The sequence below is a fragment of the Phaseolus vulgaris genome, chromosome 10 (genome assembly GCF_051622355.1).
Source record: "Phaseolus vulgaris cultivar YP4 chromosome 10, ASM5162235v1, whole genome shotgun sequence".
Lineage (NCBI taxonomy): Eukaryota > Viridiplantae > Streptophyta > Magnoliopsida > Fabales > Fabaceae > Phaseolus > Phaseolus vulgaris.
Genome location: NC_143507.1, coordinates 17444065 through 17471996, shown reverse-complemented (window position 1 = coordinate 17471996; position 27932 = coordinate 17444065). Strand labels below are relative to the sequence as shown.

The following is a 27932-nucleotide window of genomic DNA, read 5'->3' as shown; positions in this document are numbered from 1 at the left end:
GCTTTAAACTAGAGGGGGGGTGAATGGTTTAAAAAGGGTTTTTGCAAACTTCCTTTGAGAAAACCTGATTCAGAATTCAGTTTGCCAAAAACACAAAACAATTTAACACAGCACCAGAAAAACAATCGGTTGTTTATACCAGTTAAAAATATACAAACTGAAATTAAAGAGTTTAAGGGCAAGAGAGATTGCACACACAGTTTATACTGGTTCACTCTTAAACCAAGAGCTACATCTAGTCTTCCCATAAACCACTGGGGAATCCACTAAGTAACCAAACCTAGATTACTTACACACACCACCAAAGAAGTGACCTTGATCCCCTCAAGACACACACTTCCTTTGGCTCAGCACATACACCACCAAGAATGTTGATCTTGACAACCTCAAGAGCACACAACACTTCTTGGCCTATCACACCAGAGTTTACACAAAGTACAAAAGGATAACACTTGTTACAGAATGATCTGAAATCAATACAAATGAAATCCTATTCCACTCTCTCTTGATCAAAGCAATCTCAAAGCAATCTTTAACTCTTGAAAGAAAAATAAGTGAAAAACTCAAATATGTTTTTCTATGATTAAATCTCAGTTCTTGTTTGTTACAAAAGCTGAACAAACTCTTTATAGCTTTCAAAGACTGGTCAAAGCATTTAAAACAGGAGCGTATTCAGTTACAAAATCATTTAAAGCTTAGTCAACACTCAAAACAGTTTTCTGTTATGATTTGAAAACAAACAATTGGTTGAATGTGCGAATTAATCGATTGTTTTGGTTTGGCAGCAAGTCAACCATCAAAAATAGTTTTCAACCTTTCTCAAAACACCTAAGAGTAAAACAATCGGTTGTTTCGACAAAACAGCAGGTTGTTTTTCACTTAGTTTGAAAAACACTTTCAATTCAAAACGTTTGAGAATACTTAAGCTTTGAATTCAATCAAGAGTGGATTTACATAGATAATCTACCCCAGATCCTATTCTAAAACACCTCAGCAACAACAAGCACATCTAGCCTTCCATCAAACTCAAAGGATTTGGATTCTTCAAAGCTTGAACACACTTGATTCAACAGATAAAACTCAATTACATATAATAAAAGCAAATCAAAGGCACAACAAATTGCATTTTCTTCTAATTTTTCTTTAGACTTTTGCGGAAATAAAAACAAGCAATTAAAAGTTGAATGAAAGTATTACTTATAATTGATGACATATATGGATTAACATGACTTGAAATGGATTTGGAAATTTGTGAGGACAAAGCTCATTACCCCGTAGAACCCTGTGGAGAAGGGAGAACATTAAGGGAAATTTGTTGTTAGCATGATTGAATGACATGTGTTTGTGTCTGAACACCTGGTGTGATTGTGTGTGTTGTCTTTGGTTGTTGACTATGACTCGGTGTATGTTTAAAATTTGCCTTCTTGTTCATTTTGTTGATGTTCAAATCTTTTTAACTATTCGGTTATGTTATATTTCATGCCGAATAGATTAAATCTCCTCGCGATGTTCTCAATCTCATTATGGTGTTGAGCACATAAGGTCTCCATGTGTTCTAGTTGTTAACGTATCCTAGTGATATCATTTTGAATTGTGGTTACGTTGTTTTGCATTGCATATTTGAGGGCGTTTTGTATCGTAGTCTCATGCTTTTTGCACTGCAGAATAAATATGGGCTTTTGGGGCTTCAAGAATCAATGAGTCTATCGCTGATTGTGATGTGCTAACTGTTGTTTGACTTCTGGTAAATATCATATGAAAATGTGGACTTAGGATATTTTTACCAGGGCCTTATAGTGGGCGTTAAATGTTGTTACCTAGTTTGAGATTGAGATGTATGAGGTGGTGAATTCATGGTAAACAGGGTACTGATCTCTATGTTGATGGATTTTTTATCTTTAGTGATGAAAGTCGAGTGAAAGTCATTTCATAGGAGACTCTCCAACGCAAGCCAGTAACAATATAATAATCTCTTAATAATATTTGAATGAAAGTATTAATTAAGGAGAGAAGTACTTCTTGATATTGTATTTATAAACTTGTGACATGACGTGTAAGTAACCATTTTTTATTGTCACGGTCATGCTGATCTCTTATGATTATAGTCATGTTGAAATTATTATTTTCCAATATGAGAGAGATACAAAGATAACTGCACGTATTTATTATCCACTTCGTTGGTGAATATTAGCTGTTATGTGTTTATAGGACCGAGAAATACAAATAATAATAACTTTATCTTTATCTTAAAGTTTGGAAAATAGTTTTTTTTTTCAAGATTCAATAGTAAATCGTCCTACAAAATGTATCTTAAAAATAGAATATTGTTTTTGGTTATTCATGCATTAGCTTTTTTTTTTTTTTTCCAAGAGTGAGTTATTAAAATATGTGCTATTAAGAAGGATCTTCAAAGCAAGTACGTGGATCCCATCAATATTTATCATTGAAATTTCGTCTATATAAACCTAAAAATAACCACAAAAACAAATTAATAATTGAACCAAAATAAATGTATGTTTGACAGTATGTAGATATATAATCTAGGTACAAGCTTAGAAAGACATCGTGTCTTCTCAACTACCTCAATCAACAACCTGTGCCTAGGGTCAAGTTGAGTCCACAGTGCAACGCAAATTTCTTTGCCCCTTTCGATGAATACCGCGGCAGACTCCGCCAGCGAGATGTCACCGGAGGTGAGGGCCACCGAGAGCGACGGTGGTGGGCCCCGGCCCACGATCAAGCTCAACGTTTGGTACGGTTCCTCCCACCACGAAGTTCACCTCCCGGCCCAATCAACTTTCGGTTAGGTTCTCTTTTTCAATCAATGGTACCATATTAATATTATTATTTAATCACAAATTTAATAATTTATAGAGTTGGCTTTATTGGACTTGAATCTGTTGAGTTTGGTGTTCCAGGGGATATTTAGGGTCAGTCAAAAGAATTGGTAGTGAAGGGGGAAAAATTAGAAATTACTGGAATAGGGTTTGGTTTTCAAATGACACGTGTTGAAGAGACGTTAGTGGAGTTTGGGGAACATTAAATTGATAAATATGAGGGATATTTGGTCAAGATCCAACTTAATAAACTATTGAAGTTTAGCACGGAAAGGATTGAACTTTGTTACTGTAAAGTGGATTTCTTTCGTGTTAGTTAGCTAATGGAAGGTAATAAGAACATGTTTACTCATTTCATGTTGTGATAGCAGGAATGTTCTGAACCCAGTTTCTACTTTAAGTTGAAAAAATGTACTTTGATATGGTTAGTCTATTTATTTATCTGCATGGGAATGTTGATAGTGAATTATGAGAAGATAGTGAATTATAAGTTCTATAGTTGTAATTGTATTAGCTTTGGATGAGTGCAACTAAGTGAAGGTGAAATTATGATACTGAAATGAATTTCTGAACCAAGGAATACTGCTGCATTGTAATAGCTTCTTAAGAAAGAGTGAAATTGACTTGTCTTAATAGTGTGCTCTAGTAAGTACTGTAGGAATAGAATGCATTTTGTTTTGATTGATACATGCGTTTCTCTTATTTTGGGTTTTTAATAACAGGGGATGTCAAGAAACTGCTTGTCAATAAAACTGGTTTAGAGCCTGAACAGCAGCGACTTTTCTTCAGAGGAATAGAAAAGGGTGATAATCAGCATTTGCACCTCGAAGGTGTAAAGGACAAGTCAAAGATTTTTCTTTTGGAGGGAACTGCTAGCAAAGAGAGGAAAGCCGAGCAAACCAGAAAACAAAATGAAATGTCTAAAGCTTTTGAGGCTATTGCTGGTGTCAGAGCTGAGGTGGACAAGCTCTCAAATAGGGTGAGAATATATTTGAAGTATAAGTAAGTACTATGCTTATTATAGAAAAATGTCAATTGGAGAGTGAATTGTTGAATTATTTTAATTTTTCAGGTGACTGCCATAGAAGTATCTATGAATGCGGGGAATAAAGCTTCTGGGAAGGAGTTTCTTGTGTTGACAGAGTTGCTTATGAGTCAATTGCTAAAGCTGGACAGTATAGATGCTGAAGGTGAAGCAAAGTTGCAGAGAAAAGCTGAGGTAGTACTGATTTTGTTGCAAAGTTGAAATGTTAATTATTTGTTTGTTATATTCCTTTCTTTCCTCTTCTTCATGCAATCTCACGTATTGGTCACTTATACTTGATAACATCCCTCAAGTTTACTCTATAAATTATAAAGTAGTGCATGAAATCATGTGAAGTGTTTTTCACGAAGATGCATTGCATTTCAATGTCTCCCTAGTGAAAAAGTCGCGTTAATAAAAGAAGTCAAGAGAAAGTGAGTGTTATGATCTGTCATGTAACATTTTTCTTTATTGTAACCAGGAATGGCAACTATAAATACACTTGAAAGCCAAAACCTACGTAGTGACAACTTATACTTGTGTTATTTATCATCGGAGGAGATAAAGGAGATAGTTAGGAGTGACTTTGTGATGTAAAGCTTAATAGGTTGAGATGATCTTGATCAACTCAAGAGGTGTTTTACGGGAGAAACTCCATGATTTTAAAGCATTAGTGGTGGAAACATGTAAACTCATGGAGAAACCCATTTTGTTTGTATTAGTTTCAAAGGAAAAACAAGAACAAGTAAAGAAATGAAAACAAAAATGGATTTAGACTAAGAAATGGAGAAGAACACACCACCTTCAATTAAAGAACCAAAGAATGAGTGTAAGAAGAATCACCACTTGAGAAAACCTCTTAAGATAAGGACCAAGGTAGAGAACTCTCAAGACTCTCAAAGTGAACTCACAAAGGAAAATCTCATTTAATCATCAAGGGTAAGTTTACAAATGGAGGAGACTCTTTTTTTATAATAGAGGATTTCGTCCAAGGAGAGCAAAAGACAATAAAATTGAGTTAACCAGTAGACACTAGCATCAAATTGTCTACCCACTTTTGTCTTTGGAAAAGAGTTGTACAATTTTAAACTTTTCTATTAAACTTATCTTTCTAGAACTAACATGTTATTTCATCTCCAAGCTAATATAAAATATTTTTCTTCAATACTAGCCTCTGCAAGTTGGAACAACAACATCCACATAGCAGTTCCCTTAGAACAAAACATATACTCACAAAACTATTTCCATTCAATACAATGGATAAGTAAGTGTAAGCATGACTCTTCATTTATTCCAATTTTTATTCATTTTCTCCCTTTTTCTCTTTTAGAATGTTGGACATTTGAAGAAAATTTTGGCAAAGTGACATTCCTAAATCCTAAACACAAGACAAGGTGTCCCATTTCTTAAGATCCTACAATATTTCTTTGATTTCTTTCAACTCCAGCATGCCTTCCTTCAACCCCAAAATTTTCGCTCTCATTTCCGATTCCATCTCCCCTGTTCGCTGACAAACTTCTCTACTGCCACCATTCTCTTTTCTATCTTTTCTTCCTCCCTCTTTGTTTTTCAGATCCGACAGATCGAACCAAATTGTTAGGTTCCAAAAAGAAAAACTAAGTCTCCCTCACAAACACAACAAAAAGAAATAAAATTCTGTTTCATTCAAGCACGGTTCAGAATTCACAAAAGAATTACAAAGGAGTATAGCTCCTTTCACACAGGCTTGATCCTGTCAACTTTACACAACATATCCGCTACCCCTCCTCATAGCAGGTTGGTCTTTATTTAAAGACCCCCTTAACAACTAACTAACACCCTGTTTAAATTTTCTTCTGCGATACACCCTCCAAGTACTGTCCTTATTTTCCTGTCTAACAGATTCCCAGGTTACTACATGAGTATGGTTCTCGTCGGTTGACCTTCAGGTTGACTGGATAGGCAAGCTCCACTTCTAATTTGCCTTTTCTTGGTGCACTGGAACAACGCTTCGCTGAGACAGAGAGAGCTCTACCTGTTGATCACACTCCGACGATCAAGTCAGTGAGAGTATACAAAATAATAATCAATTTCAATCTCTAGTACTCAGAAACAACATACATTTACCGGGGGTCTCAAGTCCCTTTTATAGTTATTCCTCTAACTGCTTTCACTCACGAGAATATAATTTCTACTGAAAGCATAAAATAATAACAAAAGACCACCTGCCCACATGCACCTTTCATGTTTGGGTGCTAACAACAGGAAAATATTCTGTCCACGGACACCTTTACTCAATGCTAACAACAAAAGAGAATCTCGTGCACCTTTATTCTCGGGTGCTATCTACTTATTTAACAACTTTATATATTTAACCAACAACTTTATGCATATATTTAACTAACAACTTTGTGCATATATTCACATATAGTCTATTCTAATAGCTTAATATATATCGACATATATATTTAACTAATCAACTTTATATTAATATATGACCAAACTTATTATTTTTTTTTATTTTAATTATTCTCCGTTGGGCTTACCAACAAAACTTGGACCGAGGTCCCGACCATTCCTGTCCAATACAAGTACCATAGACACTCAGGAATCTTCCGCACATACAAGAGAATAGGACAATCGTTGCATTGGATGGGCATGAAGAAGGTTGTCACTGACTATGTCCACGCATGTGCGATGTGCCAGCAGAATAAATATCAAGCTTATTCGCCACAAGGACGACTTCAGCCACTACCGATTCCGAAAGCGGTTTGGGAGGAGTTAAGTATGGATTTCATTATCAGACTTCTCAAATCATGTGGGAAGGACGCAATTTTGGTGGTTGTAGATTGCCTAAGTAAGTATGGTCATTTTATTGCTCTTAAACACCCGTATTCAGCTAGAACTATTGCAGAGGTATTTGTGAAAGACATAGTGAGACTGTATGGTATTCCAAAGTCTATCGTAAGTGACAAAGATTCATCATTTCTATGTCTCTTTTGGAAAGAATTATTTAAGTTTCATGGAACGACGCTGAAGATGAGCATGACATATCACCCCGAAATCGACGGTCAAACAAAAGTTTTGAATAGAAACGCTAAAAACATATTTAAGGTGTTTTAGTTCAGAACAACCGAAGATGTGGGCGAATTTCCTTCCTTGGGCGGAGTATTGGTATAACACTAGTTTTTATGGGGCAACGAAATCTACACCCTTTGAAGTAGTGTATGGACAACCACCTCCATCTTTGACACATTTTGTTCAAAGAGAGGCTATGGTAGAAGTGGTGGAACAGGATTTAATGAATCGGGACGAGGCCCTAGCATAGCTTAAATTTCATCTAAGTAGGGTGTAGGATCAAATGTCCAATGTTGCCAACTGCCACACAAGACCATCTTCAATTGAAGTAGGGGATATGGTCTATTTAAAAATTCGGCCACATCGCCAACTATCGATGCCTAACCAACTGCATCCGAAGTTGGCAGCCAAATACTATGGTCCTTTTCCATTTGTAGCTGTGGTGGGTTCAGTGGCCTTTAAACTTCAACTACCAGTCCCAACTCGAATACCTCCGATGGTCCATGTGTCTCAACTCAAGCTGGCAATGGAGCCACACTAAGTTCAATTTGAGTTGCCTTAAGAGTTACAAGGACCGATAGGAAATTGTTATCAACAGAGATCTTAGATAGATGTGAATTATCCGGCCAAGGAGCATACATTCCACAAATCTTAATACAATGGAATGAGGGGGATAGGGACACGACGACATGGAAGGATGTGAAGATCATCCAGGAACAGTTTCTAGAATTTAAGCTTGAGGACAAGGTTGCTTTGTCTGAGGGTAGTAATGTTAGGACACAAAATAAGGAAAGGATTTGGAAGGTAGGTAGCGGTTAGTTGTTGGGCAGGGTTGGTCTTTAAATAAAGACCAACCGGGTTAGTGAAGGGGTTACTATTTTTTTTAATACAGTTTTGTAAACAGGAAAGTCCTGTGAAAAAGGAATAATCGTTTCCTTTGTGGATGTTCTGAGTGTAAAGTGCAGTAGCAATAATCTAGAGGTTATTCAGTAGTTTTTCTGTGTTCTTGGCTTATCTCTGGGTGCGTTTTCTTGGTTTGTAACATAATCATTGTAGGGCAAGCATTTTATATTCATTTCTGTTCTACAATGTTTCGTTTTATATGAAGTACTACTGGTTTTTCATCATTTGCATTTTAGACATTCCTTGACCTTGCTGATACATTATACATCTACCTCGGGTAGCAGTTTCTTTTTCATTCTGATCAAATTTCTTTATCCTGACTAGAAGTTCAATAAGTGGTAGAAATATCATCAGCGTTAGGGCTATGGTCAAGTTGGGACAGCTTAGTGAACAGTTGTCTGATCCAATTAATTGAGACTAGAACATGTGAGATGGATTTTGAGTTTCTTCAGCTAACCTGACTTGGTCCTACTGGGCCACTCTAGTTAGCTTGGATTTGGTTTTATGAATTTACTTTTTCAAATATTTTGTACAGAAATAAAATATTTTTTTAAAAGTGTAAATTATATTATTTATTATTGATCTTTTAAAAAAATATCATCTTAAAAGTAATAATAAATTTTAAAGAATATGAAAATAAAAAATAATGAGATTGGTTGAGCAATTGGTTTCCAAATATTCAAATACAAGACCATAGCCTCGTTAGATTGGGTTCAACAGTACGCTTTACACCCATTGAAACCATTCAGTTTTACCTTTACTATGGTTTGGATTAGTTTGATCTTAATTGACATCACTCCTAACTATGCTACCACAAGTGTCTAACTGTTTATTACTACGTGGAAATTTGAAAAGGTTATCATAACTATAATACCTGTAAAGTTGTGTGGAACTAAAGTGATGCGCAGTAAAATGTTAACTTGGGAATTACTTCAGTGTTAACCGAGATGAGGATATTACAATGGATGTATGGACATAGTAGAAAAGATAGGATTAGGAATTAATCCTTTAGAGAGAAAGGTGGGGGTTAGCTTAGGTGATTTAGGAGAAAAGCTGAAGAAGTCTTTCTCCGTCAGGATCTAATGTTTCCTATTAAATGTTAGTTATAATCTTTCTATTTTAAATTAGAATTTTGTGTATTCATTAGATTACCTATTATAGTAATAACTGTGCCATTATTGCTATTGAAGGCAGTAAAAATGTTTGAATATTTATATATGGTATGATGATCAATTAGGAAAGGCAGAAAAACAGAAATTCTGACTGTCTTGGTTAGGAGAGTAGATCAGATGGGGGTAACCTCACTGCTTTAGGGAAGACACCAAGAGGAACTACTGGCAAAACAATTAAGAAGTATTTAGATGTTAATGTATTGTCTTCAAATATGATTCACCGTAGAATACTGTGGTATTGATTTGTGGATGTAGCCGATCCCACCTTTGTATCTTGAAATTTAGTTTATTTATTCTGTCCATTTCAAGTGTATGTTTGTGATTGCTTATTGATGTTACATTCCTAACTTCAGTCTGACTTAGATCCCACATTGGAGAATGAGTATCTACACTATAACAAATGAGTTGTGCCTTGAAAGTTGAACCGGGAAATATGTTATTTGTCTGTTAACTTCTTTATCAACTACTTTTTAACCATTTCTTATTTGCTTAATGTCGGAAAATTTCCCCTTCCCATTTTGTTAATCATCTGTAGTAAATTGCACCATTTCTTCATATATTGCTTAAAACTGCAAAGACTTTTATTGGGGAGATGCAATATGGAGATATCTATATTTTGCACCAGCATTGCACTTATTACCATTGATGGACTGAAACAAGTTTACCACCATTGAATAGGTGCGTCGTGTGCAGACTTTAGTGGATAAATTAGATTCTCTAAAGGTAAGAAACTCCAATCCTTTTATCGACAGTAGCAATGCTGTCAAAGTAACAACCCAATGGGAAACCTTTGACTCGGGAATGGAAAGCTCGGATGCCCCATCAGATAGCTCACCTTCAACTAAAGTATCTCGAGATTGGGAGCGATTTGATTAGCTCAGAAATTGTTTTGGAACATTTAAGTTATAAACCTTGTATAACCTGCCCTTCACCTTTGTTCCGGATTCATTTTTTATGTTTGCTTGAACTCTTGGCGCAACGATAAGATCGTTGCTTTGTGATATGGTAGGCAGAAGTTTTAATAGCAGAAATATTCCGCTCAGGTAAAATTGCATCTGTTTAGTCTATCTCTTGCACTTGGTTTTAGGCGAAACATGTAAATCAAGTTGTATTCTTTATACTTGAATAATTTTATTGCTTCTTTGTATAAGTGTTTTTTTTTTGTTTTCTGTTCTTGAAAGTTTATGCTTTTATTGGTGGCGTTTATTTCAATTTTTTTAACAACTTTGTATTTCATTTTCTGCATTAGCTGCGCTGCCTCATAATATACTTGTTCATCAGCCACCTGCAAGATTAAACAATTTAATAACCTTTATTTCACTGACTAGTGTCCTTTGATCTACGGTGTTAGAATTTCGACTTCATCCTAATTCAATCTTATAAATTGGCTTAAAGTTATGGACACAAAGTCATGGTAAATACGGATTTGATATATAATTTGGTACTAGTTGATTTATTCCCGTTCAACATTCATAATTTCCCATTCAATATTCATAGAAATAAGAAACTTTGTCGATATTACTTTTTTCCGAAAGATTAAAATGTAAAAAGTACCCTAGGTTAAGTTGGTACGTACCAATATTACCTGCGTGTCTTTTGATGCTTTTTGTGTCTTTTGATCTTGTGTGTCCTAATTCCCAAATTATCTGGAAAATTTCTTCCAGCACCCTCATAAAACCACTATAATTTCTTCCTGAATTTTCATAATTCTGTAAATCCCAAAAGTATCCTTTTTAAAATGGATTGAGGATATAGTTGTTGGAGTTTAATGAAATTATTTGTGGTGTTTTTTGGCTTGGTGGTTCATTACAGTGGTGGTAGTGAGAAGTGGTTGATGATGGTGGTGGTAGTTTGTTGTGTTTTGTTTGTGGGTTAGTGTTTCATGCTTTTCTTTTTCAATTAATTCTGAATTGTGAAATATAAAAAGTTGATTTTTATACATTTGAGATTATGTAATTCAAAATACAAAATTATATTCTAGATTTTACAATTTACATATAATTTTATGTTTTGGATTGCACATTTTGAATTGCTTTTCTAAATTTGGGAATGTTATGTATTCTACAATTTATAATATAACATGATTCAGATGGTACAATTCCAATGATTTTTCTAGATCTGTGAATACCTTTCGGATTGTATAATTCATAATATGTTTACAAAAAAACACATTAAAAATTGTATAATCTGAAAGGTATTTTAAGATCCAGAATTACCTTCTATTTTGTACAATTCAGAGTGTGATTTGCTAGACGGTACAATTTAGAAAGTGTTTTTTTAAAATTTAGAATAGAAATTTGGAAATTATTTGAAATCTTCATTTATTAATTGATAAAATTATAATAAAGGTGTGTTATTAATCATTGTTTCTGGTAATTGTAGGGTAGTCATTATTGAATTATGGAGAAGGAATCTCAATGTTGGAGAAAATATTCTTAGAAATTTATAAGAACCCTAAACCCTAAGGGTTGTACAAAATGTAAAAAAATAGAATACAATATTTTTAAGCCTTGAATTTCTGGCTCGTATGATAACAATAACTCAAAATGCACTTTAGAAATCCTCATTGACACTCAAACAAAGGTTTCTAGACCTCCTCCTTGAGCATGAGATGATAGCTACAAGCTTCTGACCTTTACCGTAGTTAAGTTAGCTTAACTATGTTTACGGTAGTTTAAGGTGTTGAATCAAGTGTGTTCAAGCTTTGAAGAATCCAAACCCTTTGAAGGTTGATGAAAGGCTGGATGTGCTTGCTGTTGCTGAGCTGTCTTTAGATAGGATCTGGGGTAGATTTTATGTGTAAATCCACTCTTGATTGAATCCAAAGCATAAGCATTCTCAAACCTTTTAATTGAAATCTGTTTTTCAAACTAAGTGAAAAACAACCTGTTGTTTTGTCGAAACAACCGATTGTTTTATACTTAGGTGATTTTAAAAGGTTGAAAACTGTTTTTGATGGTTGACTTGTTGTCAAACCAAAACAACCGATTGATTCGTGAAAACAACCGATTGTTTGTTTTGGGACCATAACAGAAAGCTGTTTTGTGCTTTGACTGAGCATTAAATGATTTTATAACTGTATACGCTCCAATTTTAAATGCTTTGACCAATCTTTAATTGCAATAAATAGTTTGTTAAGATTGTGTAACAAACAACTTTGCTTTAATCATAGAAAAACAAATTTGAGTTTTTTCACTGAATGAGCTTTTGAAGAGTTGAGAATTGCTTAGAGATTGTATTGATCAGAAAGTGTGATATAGGATTTTCATCTTGTATTGATTTCAGATCTGTTCTGTAACAAGTGTAATCCTTTATACTTTGAAAGAAACTTTGTGTGTATAGCTGAGAAGTGCTGTGTGTTCTTGAGGTTGTCAAGATCAACATTCTTAGTGGTGTTGTGCTGAAGCCAAAGGAAGTGTATGTCTTGAGGGGATCAAGGTCACTTCTTTGGTGGTGTTGTAAGTAATCTAGGGTTGATTGCTTAGTGGATTCCCCAGTGGTTTCTGGGAAGACTGGATGTAGCTCATGGTTAAGAGTGAACCAGTATAAACCTGTGTGTTCAATCTCTCTATCCTTTAACTCTTTAATTTCAGTTTTATATTTGTGAATTGGTATAAACAACTGATTGTTTCTGCGAAACAACCGATTGTTTTTCTGGTGTTGTGCTTATTTGCTTTGTGTTTTGGCAAATTGATTTCTTAATCAAGTTATTCTCGAAGTAATTTCATTATAGGCTTAAAAGTTTGCGAAAACCCTCTATAAACCATTCACCCCCCCTCCCCCCCTCCCCTCTAGCTCTAGTTTAAAGCCATACATTCTAACATAAGGGACACAACAACTTCATCTTGAGAGCCTATAAATAAATGACTCATGGTTTGTAAATTCATATTTGGGTGATAAATGAATTGTGGTTATGAATTTTCAGCACATTCTCTCCCAATCTCTCTCTGCTAGAGCCTAATGAAAGTTCAAGGATGTTGGCCTAACCTTATTCTTGACCTTGCACCTAATCTTATGCCACTCTTCACCTTTTTCTCCTTGATTTGGTGCATCAAAATCCTCATTACTTTCGTTGCTCATTCATATTCCAAACAAAAGCTAGAACGAATTGTGATGGCAAAGGCCTTAGCTCAAGATCAACCACTAGATCTATGGCAAGAAGGATACAAGAAGATTGAGACTCTACTACTAATGACAGAGACACTCTCTTATACATGTTAAAAAATGGCATAACGTAGTGTATATTCCTAGAGTAGGAACTTAATTTTCTTGCTTAAAAGTAGAGTATGAAATTTACTTGTAATATTTCTTTAATTAAATTAGGGTTATGATTAGGCATCTAAAACCTACCCAGGGTGTATTTGGGCTTAATTGCAGCCCATATTAAACCCTAGCTCGGTCATTAGACCTAATTAGGTCACATGGAGCACATTTGAGCATGCTTGCCTTGTGACTTTAATTAGGCCCCTATTTTCAAACCATTTAGCATTTGAATTTCCTTTTCGTTTTGTAACCTTTGATCGACCTCTTACACCTATATAAGGAGAAGCTTGGCTCATGTTTTTCAAGATCAATTTTATGAGTGTTATGTTGCCAATTTTGCAAGCTTATGCACTCCTTTGTCTAAACCTCTTTAGGATAGACACCTTGGTCTTCTTTTTCACCTCTCTAAGGGATATGGTCGAACCAATCACTCTCTTACTTTTCGTGCAACTACAAGGAATCCATAACTCCAATGGAGACATCCTTGACCCATCTCTTCCAATAGCTTCCGCAAATCCCCTTCAAAATTCAAGAAAAAAAAATCAACCAGATGAGAGGAACCTATCATTTAGTATTTGGTTCTTCAAGAGATAAGTGTCTTCTCTTTCATTTTTTGTTCTTTATTGTCTTGAATTTTATTTTATACGATGTTCTTTTCTATTTCAATCGGTTTAAATTATTGATGTTCTTGAACCGTACATTTTAGATTTTGTAGGTTTCAATTTGAGTACACAATTTGCTTTTTCATTTTATTAGAGTCTTATTGCAATTTCATTTGGTGCATTTAAATTTTGGTTGAGTCATTTTAATTTTTGAATAACGTTCAAGTAATGTCAAGTCATGTTTTTCCTACAATGTCATTAAATCTGTGTGGTGCCTCTTCTTATTGATTTTGGTCGTTTGCTTTAATTTGAGTCTAAATACTATTCTCAATTTGAGCTTTGGTGCATTTTAATATTTTAGATTTAAGTTCTATACTTGTTTGTTCCATACAAGTTTCAATTTCACCAAATTCTATTGTGTCTTTGAGTTTTCAATTATGTTTTTAATTTCAATTAGGATTCCTCTGTTTTCCAGATTTTTGTGTTGACTGAAAAAGTTTATCATAATTTGATTTGTTGATGAAAAAGTATCAAAATATGTAATTTAAATATTTAGAACAAATCCAAATGTTCAGAATATATCTAAAACGGAATAGATGTATCTAGGGATTAGTCAGTTCACAAAAAATTATCCCTAGATATACAATACAAATGTCATGATATTTGATTGAAAAATAAATTAAAAATGAAACTAATCTTCTATTCTAACTTTAAAAAAGACCTAACGTTAGGGATTTCTCAATAGGTAATGTTGCTCCAATACCTAAGAGGTGTTGAAAAAAATGAAAAAAATAATTACATTAAAATCCAAAATAGAAAAAAGATGGAAAATGAAAAATGGACAGTGTAAAAAATATTTGGCTTTAAAAATTTGAATTGAGCAGCGAATTTGAAAATAATTGTTCTCGCCGGTTGACCTGGTCACCGGTTGACTTCAAAGGCAAGCGGTGGCTCCTTCTATTTCTGGTGGATTCCGTGCTTTCTCTTGGATGCTAGAAAGCTACTCCGTTGAAACAGAGGGGCCCCTACCTATTGATTGCATTTCGACGATCAAGTCAGTTCAAGGCTTATAGAAACAATAAGTAAGTAAGCAATTTCAGTGTTAGAAACGGTGTACCTTTACCAGGGATCTCAACTCCCTTTCATAGACTGCCTTTAGGTTACCTCATTGTAACAACCCTTCTCTTATTAGAGCCTTATCTATAGTAAAATTAGGTTTTCCGGAGGACATTCTGTTGTTACATAATCTTAGCACAACAACCACACAAATTCTTCCTCTTTGGAGTGCAAATCTTAACATCATGGCCGCCAGGGTACCAACTCATGTACCAGCATCACAGGGCCTATCTGTTGCTGTAAGTGCCCTAGTCCTTACGTAGAATGCATGCAGCTTTCCCATGAAAACCCTAGCGCTCTTGGGCCTTGGCATCTTCAGGGGATATTTACTTGTGCTAGACCCGAATGTACTATACACACCACATGCACTTTCTTACTGACTAGGCCTTTCATACATATACGAGTTTCAACACACGCATCTCTGGGGGCCCACTTGTGTGGCCCACTATCTCGACCAGACCACCGAGCCGACCTGCTCCACAAGTGCCGATGTCCAATGCCTGATGGAGATGTCCGATGTCTAGTCCAGTACAATAATATTGCAATTAATTGGCGCATTTTTTGTGAATTTCCAACGCCAATATTAAGCTTATTCATTGAAATTTCAGTGGTTAAAATTTTAAAGTCTAATTTCAAATGTTCTATTCAGCATAAATTCGACAAGTTAAGAAAATTTTCATACAAAATTTTGTTGTGCATTTTTGGTTTTCTTCATCTAATTCTAGAACCTTTCTTTAGGATTCCATTTGTATGCTATCATTTCTTGTGAACCTTAATTTTTTTCTTGTCAATTTCTTCATTAATCATTTGAAGTCATGTCTATTATAAACTCTCTTTGAAATTGTCCTTATTTTAAATTGAGCTTTTATTGCTTTAAATTTGTTGACCTCTATTTTGTGGAAGTGACTGAATTACATTTGGTGAGTTGCAGAGCTGAAAATTTTGGTGCAAGCTACATCACTAAAGAGGTGAAATTCGGACACCATAGGTTGACTATCCTAAGGAGGTAAAGCACAAGAGAAACAATCTAAAAGTTACACAAAACACAAGACAATAGGAGAAACTTCGTGGAGTGCATACAATAAGCCAATTTAATTTTTTAGTGCATAAAATTGTTGACCTAATGTCATTATATTTCTTTTGAGTTGTAATTTGTCAAACTTGTTTACTTAGTGGATTAATTTTTGCATAGTTCGGTGAGTGTGTCTTCAAGGTCTAAGGTGCCAAGAAGTCTCACCTAAGAAATTGTCTAGTTTAAAGTTTTCTAGATAGAAATTTCAACTGTTTTTATTGTTTTCATATTTTTAAGTATTTTCATTTTTGGACGTGCTCTTAGTAATTTGCTTAAAGAAAGGGTTGTGAAGTTTTATGGGATAGTCTCTGGTTAGGAAAGACTTGGTACTTAAGTGATCCTAGTGATCAACCTCCCTTTCTTGGGAAATTACGTACTTCACTAAACCTATTTTTCTCTTTGGGAATTGCTTCTATCACCAACTTTAACATGTCTAAACATACTTCCAATCTTAGTGAAAGTGATTTGAGCTCTATTAAATCTCTTTTGAAACAAATGGCTAGAGATATTCAATCATTTACAATAAGACAATTACAACATGAGAATCCATTTTTTGGAGAAAAAAAAGAAAAAGATTTTCATCTTGCAATTCTAGAGGAAAAGTTGAAACTTGTTAAAGAAAGAGATGAATATATAAGAAATCATAAAAAGTCTCACTCATCTAGTTCTAGGTCTAGTGACTCTCACGTTGAGGAAGAGAGTCTTAGAAGTAATGATTACTATCAACCTACACCTAGGAGAACTAGAAGAGAAAGCCAACTAATTGAAACTAGGGTTGACCTGCCTTCTTTCTATGGTAAGGAAATGTTGAGGTATACTTAGATTGGGAAATGAAAGTAGAATAAATTTTTTCCTGCCACCATGTGAGTGAAGAAAGGAAGGTACCTCTAACCACTGTAAGCTTTCAATCAAATGCTATGTATTGGTGGACTGCCCTAGAGAGAGAGTGAGACACATCTCTACAAGGACTGTCCCATTATCTATTGGAATTATCTTAGGAGAGCCTTGAGACGTTGCCATATTCCTTTATATTACAATAGGGAGTTGATGGAAAGCTCCAAAGACTCCAACAAAAGAATATGAGTGTAGAGGAGTATAGGCAGAAGATAGAACTTTACATGATGCGAGCCTCTATTAAGGAGGAAGAAACCACCACCATATCTAGGTTTCTTAGTGGACCCAGTCTTGTGATAAGAGACAAAGTAGAACTTTTGCCCTACAGGGAATTGAATGACTTGATCCAACTTCGCATAAAAGTTGAGCAACAAAATTTGTGAAACTCCCAAAAACTTAGAAAGATGGAAAGATATGCAAACCTCACACACTCGCACTAGAGATATACGATGTCTTAAATGTCTTGGTAGAGGCTACATAGTATCCCAATGTCCTAATAGGAGAACCATGATCCTAAGGGGGAAAGATGAGTATAGTAGCCAAGATGATGAGTCTTGTAAGGAGGAAGAGAAAGAAAAGAGTGAGGGGGCATATCCCTGTGAGGGGGAATTATTGATGATTAAAAGAATCCTCAACAATAAACCTTGTGTGAAGCATGAACAAAAAGAGATAATATCTTTCATACAAGATGTAAAATTTTAGAAAATACTTGTTCTCTCATTGTGGATAGTGGTTCTTGCTGCAATTGTTGTAGCATTAGGTTGGTTGAAAAGCTTGATCTACAATTTATACCCTACCCCATACTACCATAAATTGCAATGGCTGAATGAAGATGGGGATTTAACTAGAGATAAGTAGGGAAAAGTCAATCTTTCTGCGGGGAACTACAAAGATAATGTTTTATGTGATGTAGTCCCCATGGAAGTCTGCCATATCTTATTGGGAATGCCATGGCAATTTCATAAGAAAACCACTCAAAATTTTCTTACCAATGAGATTACTTTTACCCATAAAGATAAAAAGTTTGTACTTTATCCTTTATCACCCTCATAAGTGGTAGATGACCAAGTACAAATGAAAATAAAAAGAGAAAATGAGAAGACAAAAATCTCAAAAATCAAAGGATAGTTCTTAGGGACTGTACCGTCCCGTATCCGGGCGTTGACTAAGTCAAAGTCAAAGTCAACGGCTGGAGAGTCAAAGTCAACGCAAGGCGTCGCCTAGGTGGAGAGACGCCAAGAGGAAGCGTCGCCAAGGCAAGGCGTCGCCTAGGTCAAGGCGTCGCCCAACCAGGGCGTCGCCAGATCAAACAGTGCTAAAGCAAGGCGATCACGGTGTGGTTCCTCGATACCCATGGGTAGGAAAGACCATGGAGGGAGCGACGCCGTGGGAAGGCCTCAGGTCCTGATAACCCGGGGCAGTGATAAAGAGAAGGAAAAGGTGGCTTCAAGGCCATAGCAATAGTACCAGTGTAGGGCAGCCTGACTCGTGAAGTGCTCCTCCCGCCCCAGAGACGCCTGTGGGGCAGATACAACTCAAGAGGAAAGTCACGCCCAGGGCAACCGGGTGCAGAGTACAAAAGGAAGGCAGATACGCTCTCAAAGTAAGTGGCTAGATACTTGCGGGCATGAGTTGGCACCCAAAAAGTCACCCCTAGCGCAGTAGCACTCCCAGGTAGGAGGACTCACACGTAGAAACGTCCCCAGATGGACAGAAACGCCCCCAGATGGGGTCACGGCGTCGTGAGGCCCTCCACGTGTACAAATGCCATGTCAGAATGGAAACACCCTTTAGTCAGGTGCCAGGTAATTAAAAGTCATTCAATACAGTTTCCCTTTCGAGCATTCAAGTACTATAATGGCTCCCAAGCGTTTCAACGTCTTAAATGCGCTACGTTTTCTAATTAAACGCTTTAATGAGTGCGTTACGTTTGTGATTAAAAGCGCTTTAAGGCGCTTTAAATGCTTGGGTAGTTTAAATAGCGCAGAGAATGTTGGAAAAAGGGTTGGAACTTTCGGCAAATTTACCAGAGAACTCTCTAGTCGCTTGCTCGTGCTTGAAGGTTATGTACAAGTGACTGGGGAATATTTTTGCCTGAAGAAGACAACACACACACATATACACAGTTCTTTTACCACCTTCAGAGTGCCATACGCGGTGCTCAGAGACGTAGGTGGACAATTTTGGTGTTTCTTGCTGGCTGACTTGAGCGTCGGAGTGCACACGGCCGCTAGGGCGCCTTTTTGTCCTCTTTTTTGCAGGAATCCACAGGCAACGAGGGGAAGGAGTCCCTAGCTGACGGTTGAGGCCGCGCACGAAGACGTCCCGGTCAACCGGACGGAACATTTGGCGCCCACCGTGGGGCCGATATAAAACATCAGTCCCATCACAAGTGCGAGAAAATCTACCAAGTTACAGTAACGTTGAAGGAGGTTGGAGTGACAATGGCCCCCACCAGACGAAGCACAGCACGCGCAGCCCCAGCAGAACTATCCATGCAGCAGGTCCTGGAAATAATGAGGGGGCTGCAGCAGGACATGGCGGATTCGAAAATGGAGCAGGAACGCATGCAGGCAGACCTTGATGCCTCGCATGAGAGGAACGAAGAGCTCCACCGTGTGAATGAGGAGTTGCGCCAGGGCCTGAGAAACGATCGGAGGCGGCCTGGGCATGACGAGATGGAGAACCATTCCCCACCAAGGGAGTTTTCCACTCCTTTCTCACAGGAGATCCTAGACGCAGCGATCCCGAACACGTTCGCGGGACCCAAGGTGATCTTCACCGGGATGGAGGACCCAGATACGCACCTTGCTGCATTTCACACTCAGATGGTCCTGATAGGCGGTTCTGATGCTGCCAAGTGCAAGCTCTTCATGAGCACCCTGACCGGGATGGCTATGGATTGGTTCATTAGCCTCCCAGAGGGTCATATCACATCTTTCCGTCAATTGTCGCGATTGTTCAGGGAACAGTACTTAGCCAACAAGGCCCCGCCGCCGGTCTCCTACGATCTGTTTGATGTGAAGCAGTATCAGAGGGAGACCCTGAAGGAGTATATAATCGCTTCGGGGCCCAGGTCGTGAAGGTTGGTACAACAGAGGAGCCTATGATCGTGTACGCATTTGTGAAAGGCGTATGCCCCGGCCCCTTTGGAGAATCTATTATCCGCAACCGCCCTAGGACTTTCGCTGAACTACGGCGTAGGGCGGTAGAGCATATTGCTTCAGAAGGGGAGGTATGTGTGAAGCGCACCAGCGCCGTGCCCTCACGCCCGAGGGGATCAGCGCGAGCTCAACCCGTCAGGGTCAATGAGACCACGACGGGGAGAAAGAAGCCAGAGGCGAGACGCCCCTACGAGGCTAGAAAGCCCCAGTCCCGGGGTCCAGCAGGAGGCGAACGCCCCGCCAGAGAAAGAGCGAGACCGGCGAGGTACAACTTCGTGGTTGAGTTGAAGGATTTAATCGCCGTGCCTAACATAGCTGAGAGGCTGAGGCGACCGGCGAAGACCGACAAGGTGTTAGGGCCCCGTAAAGACTCTTGGTGCGAATTCCACGAGGCTTTCGGGCACCACATCGATAATTGCCTGTCGTTGGGCTACCAGCTAGATGAGCTGGTGAGGACTGGGTTTTTGAAGGACTATGTCGCAGATCCCACAACGACCGCCACCTTGCCGCTGCCGGCAGATGAACCAGCACACGAGATGCCTGTGCTTGGCGAGGTCCACACCATTGCTGGAGGTTTTTTCGGCGGAGGACCCACCGCCTCCCAGCGAAAGAAATACGCGAGGGGGGTGAATTCAATCGAAGAGAGGCTCTCGGGGGAGCCATGGGAGTCAGATATTGTGTTAACAAGAAGAGACCTCCGAGATGTGGTACCCCACGACAACGACCCCGTTGTCATCTCAGTCGTCACAGCCAGAAGGAAGGTGCACAGAGTGCTGGTAGACCAAGGAAGTTCGGCAGATGTCATGTTTTTGTCGACCTTTAATAAGTTACGGCTGTCCCCCGATCTGTTGAGTCCCTATACTGGGTGCTTGTATGGGTTCGGGGATAACCAGGTAGAAGTCCGGGGGTACCTGGAGTTGAGGACCACGTTCACAGACGGAGAGGCCTCCCGTACCGAGAGCATCCGATACCTCGTCGTGAACGCTAATTCTGCCTACAATATTTTGCTGGGCAGACCGGCGTTAAACCGTCTGAGCGCGGTGTCCTCCACCCGTCACATGAAGATGAAACTGCCGGACCTCAGTGGCCAGGTGATAGTCATCAGGTCAGACCAGGAGGAGGCAAGGAAATGCTACGAGAACAGCCTAAAAACGAAGAGAGGCGTGTTCATGGTGTATGAACGTCCGCCCGGCGCGGACACGACGATGGTTGAGGCGACGCCCGCTGGGCTGACGCCTGAAGAGGCCATAGCGGAGAGGGCGATGCCCGAAGCAGATGTGCCAATGGAGGAAGGCCCTGACGACGCGGCGCCCGTGGAAGAGGCGACGCCCGTGGAAGAGGCGGCGCCCGTCGAAGATGATAGCAGGGAGCAGCCTGCGGCTAACGCCGTAGAAAGGGAGATTGGCGGCAAGACTTTCAAGTTAGGAAGTTCGCTAAGCCCAGAAGAACAGGAAGGGGTGGCAGAAGTGATTTCACGCCACCTGGATGCCTTCGCATGGTCCGCCTCGGATATGCCAGGCATCGACCCCGATTTCCTGTGTCACCACCTTAGCATGGACGCCACGGTCCGCCCCGTGTGTCAGAGAAGGAGAAAGTTCAATGAGGAACGACAACAGGTGGTGAAAGACGAAACGCAGAAGTTGCTGAGTGTTGGCCACATCAAGGAGATTCAGTACCCTGAGTGGCTCGCCAACGTCGTCTTGGTGAAAAAGGCGAACGGAAAGTGGAGGATGTGTGTTGACTTCACGGACCTGAACAAGGCATGCCCAAAGGACTTGTATCCGCTACCCAGCATCGACGCCTTGGTAGATAGTGCGTCCGGCAGCAAGGTGCTAAGTTTCCTGGACGCCTTTTCAGGGTACAACCTAATGTAGATGCACCCAAGAGACGAGAGCAAGACTGCATTCATGACTGAGACATGCAGTTACTGCTATAAGGTGATGCCCTTCGGGCTGAAAAATGCGGGCGCCACGTACTAGAGGCTAATGGACAAGGTCCTGGCGCCAATGCTTGGGAAGAATGTGTACGCTTATGTAGACGACATGGTGGTGGCGTCGCAGAATAGGGTGCAGCACATGGCAGACCTGGAGGAGTTGTTCAACACAATATCCAATTACCGCCTCAAGTTGAACCCCGAGAAGTGTGTTTTCGGGGTAGAGGCCGGTAAGTTCTTGGGTTTTTTGCTCACCGAGAGGGGGATAGAGGCGAACCCCGACAAATGTGCGGCTATTATCGCCATGCGGAGCCCGACGTCAGTGAAGGAGGTGCAACAGCTGACAGGGCGGATGGCGGCGCTCTCGAGGTTTGTTTCCGCCGGAGGAGAGAAGGGGCACCCGCACTTCCAGTGCCTCAAGAGAAACAGTCGCTTTGCATGGACTGATGAATGCGAAGCGGCTTTCATTAAGCTGAAGGAGTACCTAGCGACGCCACCAGTCCTCTGCAAGCCGGTATCGGGCGTGCCTCTCCGGTTGTATTTTACTGTAACGGAGCGGGCCATCAGTTTTGTGTTGGTCCAAGAGCAGGACCAGAGTCAGAAGCCCATCTACTTCGTAAGCAAGGCCTTACAGGGGGCTGAGACGAGGTACCAAGCACTAGAGAAGGCGGCGCTGACGGTAGTGTTCTCTGCTAGGAGGCTCCGTCATTACTTCCACAGCTTTACGGTGGTGGTGATGACCAATCTCCCTATACAGAAAGTGCTGCAGAAACCTGATGTGGCAGGAAGAATGGTACGCTGGGCAGTGGAACTGTCAGAATTCGACATCCAGTACGAGCCTAGAGGATCTATCAAAGGGCAGGTGTACGCAGATTTTGTAGCAGAACTTTCGCCCGGAGGTGAGCAAGAGGTGGAAGCGAGTTCGCAGTGGCTGCTCTCGGTTGATGGCTCTTCAAACCAACAAGGGAGCGGTGCGGGAATAGTCTTGGAGGGACCCGACGGCATACTGATCGAGCAGGCCTTGCGTTTCGCCCTTCAAGGCAAGTAACAATCAAGCAGAATATGAAGCCCTGATAGCAGGAATGCTCTTGGCCAAGGAGATGGGCGCACAGAACCTCCTGGTGAAGAGCGACTCTCAGTTGATTACGGGGCAGGTGTCGGGTGAGTTCCAGGCGAAGGACCCACAGATGGCGGCGTATCTGAAATACGTCCAGTTATTGAAGGGGGCGTTCAACGCTCTTGAGCTGATACATGTCCCGAGGGAGCAGAATGCCAGAGCTGACCTGCTCGCAAAGCTGGCCAGCTCAGGCAAGGGGGGTAGACAGAGGACAGTGATCCAGGAGACTCTCAAAGCTCCGCGTCGATTCGTGGAAGACAACAGGGTGGATGTCCTCCAGATTTATACATCAAGGGGAAGGCCGAGGAGTCATTCCTCTTTGACCCAAGATACGCAGAGGGCGCCCCGCATCAGCATGTACGCGGGTGTGCCTGAGGAAGAGCAGATGCAGGTATGTGTTTTGTCCAAGGGAGACACCTGGATGACGCCCTATAAGCGATACCTGGCGGATGGGGCTCTTCCAGTGGACCCTGAAGAGGGTAAAAAAGTCAAAAGAAATGCCGCAAGATATACTTTGGTGGATGGGGTGCTGTTCAGGCACGGTTTCACTCACCCTATCCTAACATGCGTCAGTGGCGATGAGTGCACCAGGATAATGGTGGAGCTACACGAAGGCATCTGCCGAAGCCATGTAGGGGGAAGATCCTTAGCCTCCAAGGTAATACGCGCAGGCTTCTTCTGGCCAACAGTGAAAGAGGACTGCGCACGGCACGCCCAGCGGTGTAGGCAATGCCAAAAGCACGCCGACTGGCACAAGGCGCCGTCAGAAGAGTTGCGGTCCATATACAGCCCGTGGCCTTTCTATACATGGGGAATTGACATCCTGGGCCCTTTCCCACTGGCAATCAGGCAGATGAAGTATCTGATCGTCGCCATCGAATACTTCACTAAGTGGATAGAGGCGGAGCCCGTGGCACAGATCACTGCGCATAAGGTACAACATTTCGTGTGGAGAAACATTGTGTGTCGCTTTGGCGTACCTAGGCGCCTGATATCTGACAACGAGACCCAGTTTGCCAGTCAGCAGTTGAGAAATCTGTGTGCTGAAGTAGGAATCAAACAAGTGTTCGCGTCGGTTGAACACCCGCAGACCAATGGACAAGTAGAGTCGGCAAACAGAGTTCTGCTGAGGGGGTTAAAAAGAAGGTTAGAGAAAGCCAAAGGGGCGTGGGCGGAAGAGGTGCCAAGGATTGTATGGGCATATCACACCACGCCCCAATCCTCTACTATGGAGACGCCCTTCAGTTTGGTGTACGGGTCGGACGCGATGATTCCAGTAGAAATACATGAAAGCTCACCACGTTTTCAAAACTTTGTGGTGGAGGAATCCAATGAAGAGCGGGTAAACCTGGATATGCTAGAAGAGGCCAGGGAAGAAGCTAGAATAAAAGCTGAAGCGATGAAGAGAAGAGTAGAGCGGCAATATAGCTCTAAGGTAAAGCCGCGACAGTTTCAGGTGGGCGACCTAGTGATGAGGAAAGCTCACCCATACGAGTTGGAGAATAAGCTGTCTCCCAAGCGGACCGGGCCATTCAGAGTTACTGAGGCTAAGGGCAACGGTTCGTACAACCTGGAGACTTTAGATGGAGGCCCTATCCCGCGCAGTTGGAATGCAGCCAACTTAAAATTTTATTTCAGTTGACTTATGTAAGCAGTATGTAACAATTTAGTTGAAGGGGACGCTCTTTTTCCCTCTCGGGGGTTTTTTAATGAGGTCACCCTAATAAAAGGAAAAACCAGTTTGAGAAAAAGAAGTGCCTTGGTTTTCAGCCTTTATCTTTCTCTGCTTGAAGTAATGTGATGCGCCGCCTAGGTCATGGCGTCGCCAAGAAAGAAGGCGTCGCCTAGGTCATGGCGTCGCCCAGAAAGAAGGCGTCACCTAGATAGGGGCGTCGCCCCTGAGAAGGCGTCGCCCAAGTGAAGGCATGCATCGTTGGAAGAACGGGACGAAAGGAAAGCGCGCAGTACATGAAGCATATGCAAAGTAAAGTGGCGTTGCAAAAAATCAAGTATGATATTGAAAGTTGTTGTTACAAGCAATGTTCAATACAATGGGAGTAGTACAAACGGAGCAAACGCTACAAATCATGCAAAAACGCTAACAAGCCATTCCTCAGTGGTCATCAGAGTCATCACTAGAGGAAGGCGAAGCCCCTTTTCCAGCCCGCAGAGCTCGAGTAAGTCGTGTCCTCTTTTCTTGGTTTATTCGAACTTGCACCAGGGGAAAAGACGTGTTGGAGATACCATGAGGCAAGACATGCACGTACAAAAAACAACAAAGGCCGGAGTTACCAAGGCAGTGGTTCTTACATATGTACTTCTCAAGAGTCCCAGCGTTGAACTCCAGGCTGATCACCGTGGCAGAGTCAAAACCTCCCGCCTCAGCAAGAATCCGGCAAGCTATTTGATCACTTGGAGCCAGCTTCTTGAGGGGCTTGGCTTTGAAGGCCTTTTCCTCTCTCACCCAGTACAGCGGAAACCCATCCAGAGCGTCGGGAACAAGGTCAGTGCAACAGATCTTGAAGAACCGGCCTTTCCACCCGGTGAACGAGCTTTGGAAGGGTGTGAAGAGAACTCTCCCGGGTACATTACTGAGAGTTACCCAGAGGTTGTGTCTCTGCCTCTTCACCTCAAAGAAGTGAAGAAAGAGGTCAACCGAGGGTGCACAACCCAGAAACCCGAAGAGAATGTCGAAGGCTTTGACAAAGGCCCAGCTGTTGGGATACAACTGGGCCGGAGCCACGTTGATCTCCGTCAGCAGTTCCTTCTTGAACCAAGAAAAGGGTAAGCGCACTCCGATGGTCTTGAACACCACCTGGTAAAAGTAAAAGAAAGGAACCCCTTTGTTGGCCCGTTCGTCTCCACATACTGGCTCCCCTAGAGTGCAAGGGAGCACAGCGATGTCGTCGTCATGCCTCCTCGCGAAGGCCCGGTGGTCATAGGAACACGAATCCCCTTTGTGCTCCCTTATGGCCCTGGTAGAGAGTAAGCATGAACACTCGTCAAGAAGTTCACTCGAAGCCCAAGGGTACAAGTCTTTGGGACGAACCCTGGAGGAAGCAGCGTGAGAAGACATTCTGTAACAAGATCGGGACTGCCAGAAATGCAAGAGTTGAGCGAGGGGGCGAAGGCTGGAACAACCCTTCGTCAGAGAAGAAAGGGTGCAAGAAGAAAGAACGCAAGTAGGTTATGAAGAGTGAGAAAATGATGAGGATAGTTCCGAGGTTTGAAGAGTTAAATAAAGCGGTTAGAGCGCCAAACGACGCGAATGGATGCACCGCACGATTGATACACGTGGCAGAAGATGAAAGGATGACGCTGGCACCACTGGTTTAAATCAGAAAACGTCGTATCAACAGAGTATCCAGTGGTACGATGCGCCGTCACAAGTGGGTCAGGGACGCAGCAGGAGTCAGGACTCAGTGAAATGACTGAATGTCCCATCATCCATACAAGAAGCGCCACGTGGATCAAGGGGAATGACGGAACGTCCCATCAGCCATACAAGAAGCGCCACGTGGATGGCACAGACAAAACTTGAGCTCTTCGCTGTTGTCAGGCGTCGACCAAGGCAAGAATCAAAGTCAAATGTCGAAGTAAAGGTAACGCCCGAGGCGTCGCCCGGAAGGACGTGAAGGGTAAATGCCCCCAGCGTGAGACGTCACGGGCGTCGCCAACCCAAATACCAACTGGTGTCGCCTCCCCGATACCCACAGGTAGGAAAGACTGTGGAGGGAGACGAAATCAAAGAAGGAAAAGTTAGTTGCTGGCGTTATCTCCCCGATACCCACGGGTAGGGAAGACTGTGGAGGGAGATAAGATCGCCAAACGCCAGCGAATTGCTGGCAGGGTGTTCCCCGATACCCACGGGTAGGAAAGACTGTGGAGGGAGATAAGATCGCCAAACGCCAGCGAATTGCTGGCAGGGTGTTCCCCGATACCCACGGGTAGGAAAGACTGTGGAGGGAGATAAGATCGCCAAACGCCAGCGAATTGCTGGCAGGGTGTTCCCCGATACCCACGGGTAGGAAAGACTGTGGAGGGAGATAAGATCGCCAAACGCCAGCGAATTGCTGGCAGGGTGTTCCCCGATACCTATGGGAAGGAAAGACCATAGAGGGAACGGCCCCCCCAAAGCACTCGACGTTTTAGACACCCGGGGACGATACGACACTGCTGTAGCAGGCCTCTCCTTAGGCGTGGGCGCCGGGGGCTAAGAATCAGGGAGAGAATCGTTTCGGTGTTAGAGACACCCCGTGGACGATACAGCGTCGCTAGGTGAGCCTCTCCACGGGCGTGAGGGTTGGCACGCGACCTTTCCCGGTCATACAAGGCCGCCCAACGAAGCAAAGAAGCGAATATGATACAAACAGAACAACCGAAGCATAAGAAGGCAAAATATGAGAATAAGATCGCACAAGCAGAATCGTATATGGCAAAGACACAAAAGAAATCATACGAACATCCAAATTTGTAGCAAGAGTACGGGTAGTTCAAAGAATTACAAGTTTGAACAAAGAAAGTCAAAAGCAAGCGTAAAAAATAAAGGAATTAAGCTTGAAAGTGAAGGTGGCGGTTGAGAGACAGCGGTTCAGTCATCCACGTCCATGGGCACGACCTTCCCGTCGACGACATGGTGCATGGGGTCGCAGTTCGAAATATTGATGCCAGGGTTCTCACAGGACGCCTGGGTCAGAGCCTCCTGGAACCCTTCCTCGAAAGTACCCGCCATCTCCTGGATAAGGGACTTTTTCTCCTTCTCTAGCTCCTCAATGGCG

At 41.4% G+C, this 27932-nt stretch overlaps 1 protein-coding gene across 2 annotated transcripts; it reads left to right on the top strand.

The window, feature by feature from the left end:
• The first annotated feature begins 2442 nt into the window (after positions 1-2442).
• Positions 2443-10143, top strand: LOC137818556 (BAG family molecular chaperone regulator 4). 2 transcript variants are annotated; one of them, XM_068622055.2, is made up of 4 exons: positions 2443-2802; positions 3560-3816; positions 3910-4056; positions 9672-10143. In XM_068622055.2, exons 1-4 carry the CDS (start codon positions 2652-2654, stop codon positions 9867-9869), a joined length of 753 nt encoding a protein of 250 aa, XP_068478156.1. In that variant the 5' UTR covers positions 2443-2651; the 3' UTR covers positions 9870-10143. The 2 variants fall into 2 exon arrangements, with proteins under 2 accessions (XP_068478156.1, XP_090152667.1); XM_090296541.1 differs by having other exon boundaries at positions 2491-2827.
• The last annotated feature ends 17789 nt before the right edge of the window (positions 10144-27932 follow it).